At 38.6% G+C, this 17,679-nt stretch overlaps 1 protein-coding gene across 1 annotated transcript in view; it reads right to left on the reverse strand.

Annotated features, from left to right (window-relative positions):
• The window catches only part of MTPN (myotrophin), a 37,170-nt gene extending 19,493 nt beyond the window's left edge, over positions 1 to 17,677 (reverse strand). Inside the window, exon 1 of the mRNA XM_010008200.1 lies at positions 17,585 to 17,677. Within this exon, the coding sequence (XP_010006502.1) occupies positions 17,585 to 17,656 (72 nt within the window). The 5' untranslated portion in view covers positions 17,657 to 17,677. The remainder of the gene's footprint in view (positions 1 to 17,584) is intronic.
• Positions 17,678 to 17,679: the final 2 nt, after the last annotated feature.

Consider the following 17,679-nt stretch of genomic DNA (forward strand, 5'->3'; position numbering starts at 1 on the left):
ATATACCACAAACTTTTACATGGTGTCTCACTGTGGCTGTACAGAAAAGGTCTTATTAAATGGGTTATAGGAAAAGGAGGATTTGCTCCACACTCTTCCCAGAGACTAAGGCTAAGCTGACCTACCTACAGCTCTCCAGATCTTCTTTCTCACCAGTCTTGAATATGAGTGTCATATTTGCTTTCTCAGATTCATCATAAACATTCCCTCTGCTACTACAGCCTTTTGAAATCGACATATCCATATCATAAAGACATCAGATAGGTCTGTTAGTACCCTCAGATGCATCCCAACTGATTCCCATGGATTGATGTATATCCAGCCTGTTTAAGTAATTCATTAACTCATTCTTCCCCCACTATGGATAGTGCCTCGTTACCAAAAATTCTCTTAATAGGTGCAGGGATCTGGAAGGTCTTATTAATAAAAGACCAAAAAACTGTTACATATTTTATCACTAGGTCTTCTGCTCCATAAAGCAGTAGGGTCCAGATCTTCCTTTGCCTCCTTTTTACTATCAATACTTTAGCCCCTTCTATGACCCTCCAGATTCCTTGTTAGTTTCAACTTCAACTGAACTGTGGCTATAATAGTTCCATCCCTGCACACATTTGTGCAATGTTTCTACATTCCTTCCAGTGGACCATTTTGCTTTCACCTTCTGTGGAACTCTGTGCATTGGTTACAGATTCCTCAAAATATGTGACCAGTGACGTAAGTTGTATGGTTCAAGTAACAGCCTTGAAAAGCATTCTCAACATTTCTCATACTGTCATGGCTAAGTCCCAGAATGCAAAGAGAAGCCCTTGAACCATCTTAAGCTTCTTCACTTTTAGCTGGGCTGCAGTTATCATCTCATCTATATTCAAATAGTACCAAAAAAGGCAATCTGATCTCTCATCATAGAAACAGACTTTTATAGCTCACCTGCCCTGAATTCTTCTCCCACCAATGTGCTTAAGCACAGAACTTGAGCCTTAAATACCCTCGTTTTCAATTAACTTTCTTTAAAGATTCAAGAAACACTAAAACTGAATGCTATAAGTGCAAACACAAAAAAGCTCTCATGTTTTACTTTTGCATGTTTTACTTTACAAAAAACTAAGCTGAGGTTTACCACTGAAAGCTACTATCTTAATTTTCCTATTATTGAAATTTTCTTACTATTCAAACATTCCTTCGGGTTACGTGCAGACAGCTCAGATTGCTCATATGACCTGATGGAGAGTGCTTTTATCCTCCTCAGTTTCTGGAGTGTTTCCATACACCTTTCATTCTATAACCCTAGTTCTCACCTAATGACTGCCAAAGAGCAGATTCAGATATTGCTAACCTTAACTCAAAGTTGGATTTGCAAGCATCTTTGTCTTCCTCTTGTTCTATCACTTTTTACTTGGGAGAAGAGGCCAACACCCGCCTCAATACAACCTCCTTCCAAGTAGTCATAGTGATAAAGTCTTCCCTCAGCCTCCTTTTCTTCAGGCTGAACAACCCCACTTCCTTTAGCCACCCCTCACAGGACTTGTGTTCTAGACTGCTCATCAGCTTTGCTGCCTTTCTTTGGACATGCTCCAGAACCCAAATGTCTTCCTTGTAGTTAGGGGCCCAAAACTGAACACCATATTCAAGGTGTGGTCTCACCAGTGCCAAGTACAGGGGGAACAATCACCCACCTAGTTCTGCCAGCCAAACTATTTCTGATAAAAGCCAGGACGCTGTTGGTTTTCTTGGCCACCTGGTCATACTTCTTGCCCATTTCTAGTCAGCTATTGATCAACACCTCTAGGTCCTTTTCCCCCAGGCAGCTTTCCAGTCTCTCTTCTACAAGCCTGTAGTGTTGCCTGGGGTTGTTGCAGCCCAGACCAGACACTTGGCCTTGTTGCATCTCCATACAATTTATGGGACAACAGCTTTGTCCCATGGCATGGATTCAGCCTATCCAGATCCCTCTGCAAACTTTTCCTACTCTCAAGCAGATCAACACTGTCACCCAGCTTGGTGTCATCTGCAAACTTACTGAGGGTGCATTTAATCCCCTCTCCAGATAAGACATTAAAGATAACTGGCCCTAGTACTGAGCTTTGGAGAGCACCATTTGTGACTGGCTGCTAACTAAATTTGACTCAATTCACCACAACTCTTTGGGCTCAGCCAACCATACAGTTTTTTTACCCAGTGATGTATACACCAGCCCAAGCCGTGAGAAGCCAGTTTCTCCAAGAAAATGCTGTGGGAACATGGTGTCACAGGCTTTACAGTATATAGGTAGACAACATCCATCGCCTTTCCCTCATCCACTAAGTGGGTCACCTTGTCACAGAAGGACACCAGGTTAGTCAAGCAGGACCTACCTTTTATAAACCCATGCTGACTGGGCCGGACTGCCTCGTTATCCTGCGTGTGCCATGTGATGGCATTCAAGATGATCTGCTCTATAACCTTTCCTGGCACCAAGGTCAGATTGACAGGCCTTATAGCTCCCTGAACAGTAACTGAAATGGAGCATTACCCTGAAGCAGCTTCTGCAGGGTTGAGCAGAGAGGTTAATTATCTGCATTCATTACTGAAAATGACTCAGTTTTAAATTGCTACAGCAGACATACCCTCCCATCTGCTGTCTTACTACAAACCTGAATTGAATCACTAGTCTAGTACTTTAGACGAGGGAAAAATGTTTTCAAGTTTCTGTGTATTTCATCATAACACTAGACTAGTATGCCATTTTTATTAATTATAAACAAGAACAATTCAAATGAACAGTTTGTAACACAAGTCAGTGCAGTGTACTTTTGTACATCTTTTTTTCCTGTAAGAGGAAAAAACCTCTTGACATATGATACTTCAGAAGTACCAGAACAGCAGATAAAAGTAAAAGTCCACACTCAACCTGATGTGTTAAAAAACTACCCAGCAAAAAATGCAGAAGGCCTAGTGAAAAGTAACAGTTTTATATATATATTCTGATCAGCAAGAATACTGAGTCTCAAATTTTCTTGTCTCTATCTTCTGATTCACAAGAAAAACTACCCTGTTGCCCCTGGTCACTATTCAACCTAAGAGCAAGAGTGGAACACAGTGAAGGAACTAGCAACTCAAAGGGTGGGTTAAGTCCAAAGAGCAGAAAGGGAAGGAAAAAGATTAAGTGTTGTAATTTGTGAATTGCTTATGATTTTGAAGCAGACTTCATCAGTTAAAAATCGGCAGTAATATCCTGCCAAAGCTGAGAAGTCAACCAATTTTAACTGCTAAGAGGCAGTTTCCCATGCTAACTGCAATAATTTTGTGCTGGATCCCAGTTTTCACTTAAATCTTTATGTTTTCAAGAATTATTTACTTTCAGTCCACTATATAAATTAAGATAACTGCTTCATTCAGTCTGCCACAGAGAAACTACTGCTGCTACTGTTGCTCAGTGGTTCAGCAAATTCTGACCATTCCAGTAGTTTTCCAGCTGCAGGCTGAGTGGACCATAGCTGTCTGTGGTCAATAACACAGAAGCCAATGACACAGGTTTATGGGATGGGATATTACTCTCCACATAGACAATTTCAGAAGATCCAGAAGTTTTTTGTTTTGTTTAATGGCTGAGAGCAACCCCACTATCTAAGCCCTTCTACTGTTTTAACTTTATTTTCCTGGTAGGAGACATTTAATAACACCTTTTTGACACTGGCAGGTTTTTTATTCCCTGTTCTCTGTATTTCATAACCTATAGCAATGAGGAACTTTCTCCCAGCTGTCTTCTTTCTACCCTGTATGCTTTGAGGAATATTTAGGACAAGCTGTCTTTACACCTTCCTCCTATCATGACTTACTGAAACAAACAGAAATAGCAAAAACATTCACAAGAAATCCTGTAGATGATCAAAAAGCAAAATCAGGTTAACATGTTGAGAAGGGAACTTCTTGAATACAGAAAGTTAGAACTCTGTGGAAGAAGCTACAGTTTTCCTTGCTATTCTGGACCCACATCTAGCCTTGCTCCACCTGAGCTTCAGCATTTAAAAAGTTGAAAAAAGGCTACTTAAAGAACTTCAACATAACATTCCCTCTAAAAGACCCGGACCAATGTATTTTCTAATGATTGTAAGATCTCTCCAGTTGGCATTTTGCAGGAAGTTCTACAACTAGAGCAGAGAGATACAGAACACAGAATCACAGAATGTTTTGTGTTGGAAGGGATCCTAAAGATCATCTAAGTCCAATCCCCCTGCATGGACAGGTTGCTCAGAACCCCATCCAACCTGACCTTGAATACTTCCAGGAAAGGGGCAGCCACAACTCCTCCAGGCAACCTCTACCAGTGTCTCTTCCAATGTTTCTTCCTAATATCTCATATAAATCTATCTTCCTCTAGTTTAAAGCCATTACCCCTTGTTCTATCACCACAAGCCCTTGTAAAAAAGCCTGTCCCCAGCTCTCCTGTAGGCCGCCCCTTAAGGTACTGGAAGGCCACTAAAAGGTCTCCCTGGAGCCTTCTCTTCTTCAGGATGAATAGCCCAAATTCTCTCAAGACTGTCCTTGCAGGAGAGATGCTCTAGCCCTCTGCTCATCTTTGTGGCCCTCCTCTGGACAAAATCCAACAGCTCTATGTCCTCCTTGTGTTGAGGGCTCTAGGACTGGACGCAGTACTCCAGGGTGGGGTCTCACAAGAGCATAGTAGAAGGGGAGAATCACCTCCCTTGAACTGGTGGCCATGCTTCTTTTGATGCATCCCAGGACATGGTTGACTTTCCGGGCTGCAAGCATACATTGCTTGCTCATGGCATGCTTCTCATCAATCAACACTCCCAAATATTTTTCCTAATGGCTGCTCTCAATCTATTCTCCAGCCAACCTATATTTGTCCTTTGATTTGCCCCAACCCAGGTGCAGGACCTTGCTGAACTTCATGAAGTTGGCATGGGCCCATCTCTCAAACCTGTCAAGGTCCTCCTGGATGGTATGTATGTTTAAAACAGGAACCTACTTCACACTTCTCTGTTTTTATAGAAGCCTCAACTGCTAATTATAACACCAGTATTTTCTAACAAAGTTAGAAAAATTGTGAACCCAGTGGTGAATTTTGTCTATTGTGATATGTTACTTAAAGAACCTGAAAAGTTCTTATAAGCACCCCTACACTTATTTTGACTTAAGCTAACAAAAAGGTTGAAGCATACTTTTCAGGTTTTGTTTGTAGGTAAATAGTATCTAGCTTATCGACCATAATCAAATGCAAACTGAGGTCCTTTGTCTCAGTGAAAAGAATGTAATTCCAGAAAAAAACTGCTAAATAAACTGAACTACTGAGCCATCTGTGCTTCAGTTGTTGTATCAGCATTTTTAGACAAACAAACCTGATACACGAGTTGTTCTGTAGAACAGCAATGAACCTAGTGTTTCCTAGTTACAGCTTCTAGAAACTTGTGCTAGAATCCCAGCTTCAGAGAGCTCAAATACATATACTATAGAAAACAGTTATTTTCTCCTCCCCCAAATCTTTAACTGTCTGAGACTTGAGTGAGAAATATTGGAAGCCACTATTTGCATTAGTAAGGGATGAAACAGGAATGAAATAATGTTTTACAGCTTCTCTTAGCTCTTATAGATGTCTATTTAAAAGTTTGTCCAAAAGCACTTGCCTCTCACTTAAGCAACAGCTCAGAGTAATGGCAACAACTAGTTCTGACTGAATAAGCTGTTGCAGACAAAGGTATTTTAACTTCTAAAAAAGAGACTCTCTGTCCAGAATACTACTGTAATTGATGAGTTAATGTGTTAATATTCCAGATCACGAACTAAAACAGCCAATGATCATACACACTTTCTAAGCTACCTCTGCTTAAAAGAATTGTAAGAATCCAAAATTGAAGATGAAAAGCTTCAGTTATAGCACCAGGGCTTGTCTATCAGATATGACATAGGGTGCACAACTGAAAAAAACCCCAACATTTAACCACTTATCCTTCAGGACACTTAGCCAAATCTGTAGACCTGTATACCTTAACATGATGAAAAACTAATGTTTATTATAAAGAAATGCTGTAAGTACTGCATCCATTGAACACAGCACAGCATCCATTTTCACAGACAACACTGAGCTGGTGCAAAAGGGGTTTTTTTCTCCAGAAGTGATTGGTCAGACTCCATGTTTTAGCACTGCTGCATTTTTATCTGATTCGGATGACACCCTCTGTAATGGTATACTAAGCAGAAAATACCAGATGGGTGCCAGATGATTGCTAAAGAGCAGACATTAACCATACTTAGACCAGAAATCAGATGAGGTCTCAGTTATTCAGTACTACATCATTAGCAGACAAACAACAGATGACATTATCAAAATAGAAAAATTTCCTACAAAACACCTGTTCATGTAGTTTCATACAAACTCAAGCTTAACATATCAGACCATCTACTCATGGAATTCTGAAAGCAAGTTTGGACAGAAAAATACAGTGTACCATGATTCAATTCCTTAGTGCCACTAAGTTTGTATTAGAGTAAAATACTAAGTTCAGGGATTAAGCAATTCAAAGTTTAGTAATAGGTTTCAGACTATTTCCAGCATAAGATCATTTCTCCAAAAGTTAACCAGCTGAACAAAGAATAAAAGCCACTAGCATCCAATCTACATTTGGTTACTAGCTCTGAATTAAAGCATTTTCACTTACTATAAGAGCCCAAACATCAACATCTGAATTAAAATCCTCAGTACATGTTGTCCAAAGAACTCACAGGAAGTGACTGTTTTCCTTCTAGGAGAACAGTAGGTGCCAGCATACTGGGTTTCAATTTCAGTTTATGCTAGCTTGATATATTGACATCTGTGTGTGATCTAAAAAAAAACAACAAATAAGGCCCAAAAACCCAACAAAACAAAGCCCCCACAAAATAATAAACAGAAGTTCTCAAAATTAAGGTTGTATTCCGTCATGAAGATATGAAACAATAACCAGGAAGACGAGTATATCTTCCAAAAAGTACTGCTACAGTTTAAAAAAACCCACTGAATTTAAATATTACATTTGGGACTTAGCATCGTAATTATAACTTACTTCTTCAGAGTCTGAACAAAGGATATGTCCTAGGCAAGATCAAATATTTTGTCAAACACAAAACAATGAAGCTTAGCTTCTAAAGAAGTTTTCATATAAGATTAACAGGCATGATTTTCCTGTGCACATTGAGTCTACATTTTCTTTACACAGTAACGTATAAAAATATATGAAATACCAAAAGCAGTACAGAAGTTTTGTTTCTCAATGCAGATCTTTGTTGACATGCTGAAGCAGCTGATTATTAGAATAACAAAAAAAAAGTGGAAGTAAAAAACTTCATCAGAACAGCTGCTTTTAAACCTATAGATCTTGCTTTCTAAGCAGCATATACTTTAAAAACACACACATCATCCATAGAATGTCTCTCTAAGCCAATTATATACATTTGGATTATTCAGTTGCACTGCAATCCTTCCATTAAAACTTACCAATACTGATAATATTTAAATAATTAATCTACAAAAGTTGAGTATTTTTTCCATATTTCACCAGGAATTACTACTGAAAAATGGTTTACTAACAGTCTACAAGTTTGTCACAAGAACTGGACTAAAGACTATTTCATGTTATACTCTAATTAAAGGGACATACTTCAAAATGAAATGTATTTACTATTGAGTTACTATCTCCAAGATAAATTTAAGTAGCAGACAATGCCTTATTACAGGCTAAATTCAATTATTATTTTTTTTTAAACCATGCTAAATAGTCATTCCCTTAACAAAGGAAGAACTAATAATATTATTTAAGTTATTGAAAACTCAGCAATTCAAGAAATAAAGATTATTCCAGATACCTCACTTGAATACAAAGGATCCTGCAATTTTATTTTTTTTATACAGGGCATACACAGAAACACAAACCTCATCTCACAGGTACTCTCCTGACCTATCTCTTTACATATGAGGACTTGAAACCACCTCCTCCTCCTCCCAATTGCACTGCCTGAATCAAGTATTGGAGGCATTTTTGAACAAAAAAAGTCCTTCTTTAAACATTACCTATGGTACTTGCATTCATAGCATCAGTAGCAAATCAGTTCAGAAGAGATACATTGATGGTAACAATTTTGATGGTAACAGTTCTGTGGACAGCTCTCTCTATCTTTTGTCTCAAATGGCTTTCCAGCTCATCTTTCCTCCTTGAAGCTAATCACTAATTTATAGGCCCCAAGTGTGTTGAAAAGCAAGTTCATAAATTACTGGAGTTTGAGGAGGGAAAGTATAAGTCATTCAACAATAATTATCAAGATTTGATCTTAGCTCATAAGACACTTTGAGAGCACAATTTTGTTTTATAAACCGACTCCATAATTAGACACGCTTTAGAATATTCTTTGAACTTTGGCTGGAAGTATAACAGGCAAATCTCCAGAATACCTTTGTAGTGATGTTTTGGTCTGTTCAGCCTATTAGCCATTGCATGCATTTACTCTATTTGATTTTCAAAGTGTAGCTGAAGGCTAAGTAAAATTAATTCACCCTTTCCCTTTTGGCCTTTAAACCAGTGAGGAAAGCAACAAGGTATACAAGCAAAGACAAAAATCTGGACAATACTCTTATTCCTGTTGCAGCAAGAAAGATATAAAAATTCTTTCTTTGGAGAAATGCAATAACCCTTGGCATATTATGTATCTGTACTGAACTACAGAATTTCATTGCATGCAGAAGACTAGTAAAGACCATAAAATCAGGCAAACTGCTAAAAAAGCCCCAAAATCCAAGTTCCCTGAGCTACTTCAAAGCCATAGTCATGTACATTATGTGTTTACAACTCCTTTTTAAAACTTTTTCTCTCTTCTCAGGATTTCAACTGCTTTCAGGATAACATCAAGTTATTTGCTGGGTTTTTTTCTGTATTAAAAAACAAACAAAACCAAATACAACAACAACACCCAAACAACAAACACAAACCACCAAAAAACCGAAACACGGACAAGTACATTTCAGTCATACAGAATGAATACACAAACTGTAACTTATTCAATGGGACTTATTGATGTTGATTGGTTTCCAAGTCAGAGAGCTATAGATCTTCACTGCTTGAGAGTGCACCACAGATATTAGTCCCTTAAACATTTAAAGGAAACTACTGTTTCCCTCCCCATCTTTGGCATGTGATTGCATAATTTGCCATTGGCGGCTTTAGCACCAATCTGCAGTAAAAAGAGTCAATAGCATATCCAGTATCTAATAAAAAAATAAAATTATTTTAAATATGAGCTGCAATTTGTAACTAGCTCTCCTCATAATGAGCTAAAGCAGAAAAACATCTAATTATTCAAAACTGCTGACAGTGCAGCCAGTAAGAAAAACAATTGTTACATAATGGACTGGTCAGTTATTAATTCCAGTTAATGCTTTTGTCCTAGTAAAAAGAGACCTATCTATACAAATGTCAACTGCAGCTTTCCATACAAATGTACTGGCTGGTAAATAAAACATTCACAGTGAAGCTTTTGCTAGAGAAGGAAGTAAAATTATTAATAACTTAATACAAGCCTTCAACTTCAGAAGTGTGAGAACTATATACAAAGAACAAACTTTGTCCACACTTTTGTCTGGATGCATATTCAGAAGACCAAACAAGCACAAAAAGGTAATAAAAAAACCCTAAGAATACTGCTGGGATGCATATAAAAAAAAAATAAACTACTTGAGCAATACAACTCTATACATGCCCTGGTTTTCTGTATCTTTCCTAAATTTTCACTTGCAACCTTGCATCTACACCTTTTAAGTGCCCTTCAGTCTCATAAAAATTCTTGAGAATTTCTTAGTCCATTATGTTCTACTTGAACTTGGGTGGAATATTTGACCTTTAAGTCCAGATACTTTAATAGCTGAGCATATACTTCAGAATAACTATACAGAACTCATTTGGTCTATTGTGACCTGCTCAGGTGATTTCTAATTATGCATTTTGAAACTGCTGCAAGATCTATTAATTCATTATTTTTACTTAGGTGACCTGTGTGACTCACAAACTGCAGGGCACTCAAGTCAACAGTCAATGCATAACCTACACAACTAACAAAACTTTCCACATATTATCCCAAATGGAGGCCGAATACAAGCCACTCATCTTCTATATGCCCTCGTGTTGAAATCTAAATTAACTGAATTAGAAAACAAGCTAGGCTTGAAAAACAAGGATTTAGTAAAAATAAAACTGATACAAAAAGGAAAACTGAGGTTAGAATAAGGGAGGGTGGGAAGAAAAGGAGCAGCTTTAGAAATAAATATTTTCCTCACACCATCAAATTCTCTAGTTGTTATTCATAACCTACTCCTAGCTTCATACTGTCATACTTAGTAAATCATATGTGGAAGATCACAAACTCAGACAAAACAAAATATATTCACAGCAGACACTACATTCACTTTTAATTTAGGGAATAGAATGTATTAGCAAAACTTTCAGCAACAAAAAATTCAGTGCCTCATTAGAATCCAATTTTGATCACTCTGTTTTTTGCAGCAAACACCATTTAGACACAGGACAAAGCAGTATGATAAGAACAGCCTAAAGAGAAACAGTCTTAATTTTTTAGTTAAGTGTAAAAAAGTCAAACACGAGTCACATACTTAGGCAACCTACTTAGGATCTCTTAAAGTCACAGTTTCAGAGCACTGAAGCCAACCGAAAGAACAACATTATCACAGGCCTCACATCAACAACTCAGAAAGATACTGGTACAGTTAGCAGTTCTAGATTTGTGACCTGCATTATCATGAACTCCACTTATATTTCAGATTAAAACTGTACCACAGTTATATCTATACCTTCACAAAACAAACAGATTTGAGAATTCTGGGATGTTCGTTCAGTCAGCAAGTCATACCTTCTGCCACAATACTAGGTTTACAGGCAAGTTTATTAATCCATGCTGTTCCTACAAACTACTAGAATCACAGAATCACAGAATCACAGAATCACAGAATCACAGAATCACAGAATCAATCACAGAATCACAGAATCACAGAATCACAGAATCACAGAATCACAGAATCACAGAATCACAGAATCACAGAATCACAGAATCACAGAATCACAGAATCACAGAATCACAGAATCACAGAATCACAGAATCACAGAATCACAGAATCACAGAATCACAGAATCACAGAATCACAGAATCACAGAATCACAGAATCACAGAATCACAGAATCACAGAATCACAGAATCACAGAATCACAGAATCACAGAATCACAGAATCACAGAATCACAGAATCACAGAATCACAGAATCACAGAATCACAGAATCACAGAATCACAGAATCACAGAATCACAGAATCACAGAATCACAGAATCACAGAATCACAGAATCACAGAATCACAGAATCACAGAATCACAGAATCACAGAATCACAGAATCACAGAATCACAGAATCACAGAATCACAGAATCACAGAATCACAGAATCACAGAATCACAGAATCACAGAATCACAGAATCACAGAATCACAGAATCACAGAATCACAGAATCACAGAATCACAGAATCACAGAATCACAGAATCACAGAATCACAGAATCACAGAATCACAGGCAGCCTGTTCCAGGGCTCTGTCACTCTCACAGTAAAAAAAAATGTTTGGATATTCACCTTGAACCTCCTATGCTCCAATTTGCTCCTATTACCCCTTGTCCTATCACTGGTCATCACTGAGAAAAACCTAAGTCCATCTCCCTGACACTCACCCCTTACATATTTGTAAACATTGATGAGGTCACCTCTCAGTCTCCTTTTCTCCAAGCTAAAGAGACCCAGCTCCCTCAGCCTTTCCTCATAAGGGAGATGTTCTGCTCCCTTAATCATCTTTGTAGCTCTGCGTCAGACTCTTTCAAGCAGATCCCTGTCCTTCTTGAACTGTGGGGCCCAGAACTGGACACAATACTCCAGATGCGGCCTCACCAATGCAGAATAGAGGGGGAGGAGAACCTCTCTTGACCGACTAACCACACCCTTTCTAAAGCACCCCAGGATGCCATTGGCCTTCTTGGCCACAAGGGCACATTGCTGGCTCATGGTCATCCTCCTGTCCACTAAGACCCCCAGGTCCCTTTCTCCTACACTGCTCTCCAGCAAGTCAGCCCCCAACCTGTACTGGTGCACGGTGTTTCTCTTCCCCAAATGCAGAACTCTACACTTCCCCTTGTTGAACTTCATCAGGTTTCTCCCCGCCCAACTCTCCAGCCTAAGTCTCTCTGAATGGCAGCACAGCCTAATAATATTTGTGAGCATTTCCTCAGACTCTTCTGAATTAGACTGGGGAAATTAGCATCCTGAATAAGTTTTTTTCATCAATCTCACATGTCATATTGTACCTCCTACTAAAATGTAGTTGCAATCCTGTGCTCTTCTGAACTTTTCTAGTACATTTGCAGCATTTTAGTTAGGAGTAACTCTACAACAAATATGAAATCTTCAGCAGCAGATTACAGGAGCAAGCTATTGTCTGGTTTAATAAAATTAAGGTTTAGGCCAACATGATCAAATTTACAAAATGTGGAATGAACATTAAACTTAAGTAGAACTAAGCATCAAAACAAAGTTGTATCTTTAACTCCAGCATGCTCAACAGTAAGCAAAAGGAAAAGAACAGAAGGCCTAGAGTATTCCATATAAAGAAAAACCCACATAGTACAGGATTCAGCATAACATTGTGTAGTTACAGTAAAGAAATATCCAAGAGGCTCCAAAGGGGATAAACTCAGTCCAGCAGCTGCCAGGTCAGTGCTAGCCCTTATATGCTCCTTGACAAACTACTGAAGTATACTCACACTGCGCTGTAACCCAGCCAAGCTTTGAGGCTTCCTGACACTTAGGAGCAAAAAAACTGCTTCCAAACCACAGGCAATACAGCTATCAATGTAGTCGTAATAAAGTGTACTTCACCATTCAACGTAGTGAGACAAGGTGAACTTCAATGTACCCATGCTAAGGTTAATCTGTAACTCAAGTAATCCAATGGCCATATATAATGGCCATTTAAGTGCTAATTTTCATTTAGTTTGCTCCTGAAAGAGCAAAAATAATTTCAAGAGACACTCAGAATAATAGATGTTGCCTTTCTAAAGTTAAAAGGTAAAAGGTATTTATTTCTTCATTTTAATAACTCTTCTGGCAGACATATTTAAGTCTCTTTTTCATGACACTCAGACCTTAACTACTTTTTAAAAGGTATTTCTAAAAATGGTTTTGTTCTGGTTTCTACAGTTAGTTTTGCAGAAGCTTTCCTCATTTCTAAAAAAATATATTCAAATATCATTATATCCCAAAAAATTCTAAGACTGTAGGTAGCATCACAATTTTGTGAAGGACATCTAAGAGGTTGCTGTTTTCCAGCTGAGTTGCTGAAGGTCCCCCAGGGATTCGTTTTTGTTTGTTTTGTTGTTTAAAGACAAGCTCCACACCAGAAATGCCTACTAGGCAAGCATAGCATATACATACTTTCTAGGAACACTTTTTTCACAGCTTACCATCACTTCAACCTTCCAGCCCTCTCAGCAATAAAATTCTGGTGCTTCCAATTTGATTGACCTGATTATAGCACTAGGTTAGTTGATTTAGCAAGCGTAACTATAAGCAGTAGTATGTTTAGGAAGCAATGACATAAGGGATTACAGCAGTTCATGAAGTGAAGAATTCTCAGTTAAGCTATGGGAGATGAAATTAATCTAGAACAAACACTTATTGTAACCTCTTTCTTATAAATCCCAGTTTATCTTGTCATAAACTTTGTGCCTAGAATTGGAATTACTTAACCTGAGAAATCTACTGCTGACTGGAAATATTACATGTTGACAGAGAAATATTTTTAAGCACTTGTACAGCTTATCTCATTCTACTGGGGAAGACAAAAAAAGGAAAAAGAGCAAACACCATTCTCATTAAGAAAGTCTATAGACTTCATATACCCTACCCTTTTTCTAACTAGTACTTTTTAAACCCCTGCTCCCTTCCTGCAGGGAAGAAAATTTCTCTGATCTGCATGGGTCCTCCTCACCCATTTAATAGCACATTTGTTTCATCTGTTCCTATGAAAGCTTCTGCTCTCTTGTGGAATTTTAAAAATTTGAGTGGATGTATGTAGGAAGAGTGTAGAATTCCTTTAATTCCTGCAAAAATAACTCTGAAGCCAACATATACTGGCTATACTCAAAAGGAAGACAAAGAAACTATACACTAAAACCTACTTTTTAACCTGGTCATCATAAAAATAGATGACACCATACTTAACTGCTAGCATAACACACTAAACTACAGTGTTTCAGTAGAAATTAGTATTTACATTAAAGAAAAAATTGACACAAATACAAGTAAAGAAATTGAGAGACTAATAAGATGTTTCTTACAAAAGGAAATAATTCTTACAGGACTACCCAAACTATACAAATAATCTCTCATTTTCATCAAGTAGGAGCCAACAATGTTTTCCAAATGCACAGACTGGCAGAACTAAGACATCTTTTGCTAAGCGACAAAGCAGTATCATTTACCATCTGTCTGTTTCATTGCTAGTCCTCAGACTTACTGTTTCTAAGAAAGATTCTTTCTGAAGAAAGCACCTTCAAGAGAATGCAAGACATCTTTATATAGAAACACATAAAATGCAAATAAAGACTTCCCTCTGCCTCTGTATCCTTTCTTTGTCCAAGAGCTGTTGAAGTGGCAGATATTTTCACTACTTAAACAGGATAAACCATGTCATTAAGAAAGTTTTTCACTTTACACTAAGTTTCACCTGCTGTTTGAATAAAAATCTGAGAGATATTAAGATTAAGCTACCTTCTCCTTGGTACCTACTAACCAAATCCCACATGAAAAGAAGAGCTACTAATGACTCCAAAGACACAACCTCCACAACTTATTAAACACCAGTGAAGAAAAGCCATGACTATCAGAGCCTCACAGATGACAACCATTTTTACTAGTATTTTTAAAGTGCTCTAGTCATCTAGTTAGCGTTTCAAAGTCCTGCCATTCAGATGTGACACAAAATCAGAGGTCAAGTGCTTTATTTTGTAACTGACAGCAAAACTGCAACATTAGCACTAAAAGCTGTATTGTCTCAAATCAACTAATGAGGAAACAAAGTCTAGAAAAAGAAACTAAACAAATTAAGTTGAAAACTAAAAGGTTTTGGACAGATACAAAACACTTTTACAAAGATGCAGACTGTAAGATATGTAAGACTGCCTCCTCCATTACAGGGAGAGGAAATTTCTACTACTGCAAAGTTTATATAAGTAAAATTCCAGAACATTAAATCATACTTAGAACAGGAAAGCAGAAGGGAGCAGAAGCCATATAACTGATAAGGAAGACAGTCAAAAGAGAACATGCAACACAGAAAAGATATTTTTCTGAGAACTGTAACTACCAAAGCATGATTTTCCCTCACATATTTCATTAATTTAGGATCCAAGAATGTGAAGTTCCAACTGAGGCTTCTCTTACAGTCAGAGGATTTTTAGAGTGCTCTTGCCCTTCCTCAGTGAATATTTCCTGTTGTGCAGTAAAACACAACCTCATTCTTGTACTCTCTTTTCTTCCTTGAAGGTACCTCCCTCTACTTCATTTAGTTTCACAAAACCACCTGGTACCACCTATAAAACTTGCCAAAAATTAGCAAAAAAAATTAGAAACCATTAATAATGAAGAGAATCAGTCAAAACTTGCTCATATAAGCTTTATTTCCACAGGAAACCAGGCTCAGAGTTCACTAGCCCGCAATCTGTCAAGCAAACATAATGGACTGAAAAGAAAACATTAGACTACTTGTGTTACTGGAAAGTAGGACGCTTAGCAGCTGATGATAGAAAGCATATTTGCAAGTGGGGGAAAAGAATGAACAAGATTAGGTCATAAATAAGAAAAGAATTCCCATGGTTTATTCACTTTCCACATTAGAAGCAGTTCCCAAACATAGGATTGTTCAAGGATTGTAGGCTTCTTTTGCTGTAATCATCTAACTACAATTGTATCTCTTTTTAAGATTTCTACTTCAGCAGGTCAGTTAGATGATGTCCTTCAGCCTCTTGACTACATCACCCCAGGCTGGCTCAAGCTTCTTTCAGCAGCAGATGGAACTAAGTATTTGACTTTGCACTGAAGCAAATGAGAGCAGTCACAAATCCATTTGCTATGAGTTGCAGTGCCACCCAGGAAGGGTTGAAAAAATAAAAACTTTGTAACTAGTACTGCAGTGATCTTGTAGATATAAACTGACTCAAAATGGTTACTGCCAAAGTTCTTGCCTAAGCAACAGATACACAAGGATCCTTAATCACTAAAGTGCAGGAGTTCTCTAGACTTATAAGGAATTCCCATAAAAGCTGTAGTAAGAATCCAGATCTGCTGCTGAAACAGTCTGGAAGCATCCAAAGCTGAGAAGAAATAAGACACATCAATGTAGTATCCAACTTTGTTAACCCAACACAGGTACACGACCATTAACAAGCAGCTGATGTGGGATAATTGTACTATTCTCAGTGATTAGCTCTAGCACTTTTCAGACAGAGCAGAGCATGTGAGCGTACAGACACTTTGATGCAAAGTCCAGTAGCTTAGCTGAAATTGTCAGAAAAAAAATACTCAGGCTAAGCTGTTGGACTTTGTACTAAAGCAGCTGGAAGTACTTGGGACACTTCTTGCCAAGTGTGCTACAAGTTAGTGTAAGTTTCAACCAAAGTTGACAACTGGATTAGGATGAACTTAAGTCGCCACAGCAAGATATGTCAGCATTTATTGAGCTCCCAAAGACAATCAGTAACTTGTTCAGAAAACTAAGTAATTATAGCTAAATTACAGGTAAAGCTCTGCTCTGATGTTTCCAGATATTCCTGAACAGTAAAGTTCACTGAAACAAAGTCTTGCCCTTCTATACATGCACTTTCCCCACAAACCTCACTGACACCTGTAAGCAAATGAGGATGGAATCCAGGCTCCAAATACTACAATATACATTAAATCGTTTCACCCACTACACAGGTGTCTGCTGCTGCTGTAGCCCTTGTCCTAACTAGGTATCAAAACACTTCACAGAAGGTTAATTAATTAAGCCTCAATACACCCGGTAGCTTAGCATCACCCTATTAAGCATGAGCCCTGAGGCACAGAAAAGAAGGATAACCAAACCAAGGCCCCACATATGCATAAACACAGAAGATCAGCAAGGCAGGACTAGAATACTGTCTGTCAATATAGGAAGTTTCAAGTACTGACCTGTACCAACTTCAGCTGCACACACTAGGGTAGACTAGGGGGGCGGAGAGGAGCAGTACGTGGGTGAGAGAAGGAGGAAGCACAGCAACTGAGAGCAGGGGGAGGGGAAGGCTGCCCGACGGCCTGGACCCTCACTGCCGAGGGAAGCTCACAAGCAGCTCGCCGCAAGCAGGTCACGGTACCTGCCATCCCCCGGCCTCATCCGGCCGACCCCCGAACGGAGGCCCTTGAAGACTCCGAGCACATCCCCCCTGCCCACAGCGCCGCCTCGCCCACTCCGGGCCCTCGCCGCCGCCACTTCCTACCTTGGCCACATAATCCTTCACCTCATCCAAGTCTCCGTTTTTGAGGGCCCACATGAATTCCTTGTCAGACATCGCGGCCGCCTAGCAGGGACGGC

The sequence above is a fragment of the Chaetura pelagica genome, unplaced genomic scaffold, assembly GCF_000747805.2.
Source record: "Chaetura pelagica isolate M959 unplaced genomic scaffold, ChaPel_1.0 scaffold92, whole genome shotgun sequence".
Lineage (NCBI taxonomy): Eukaryota > Metazoa > Chordata > Aves > Apodiformes > Apodidae > Chaetura > Chaetura pelagica.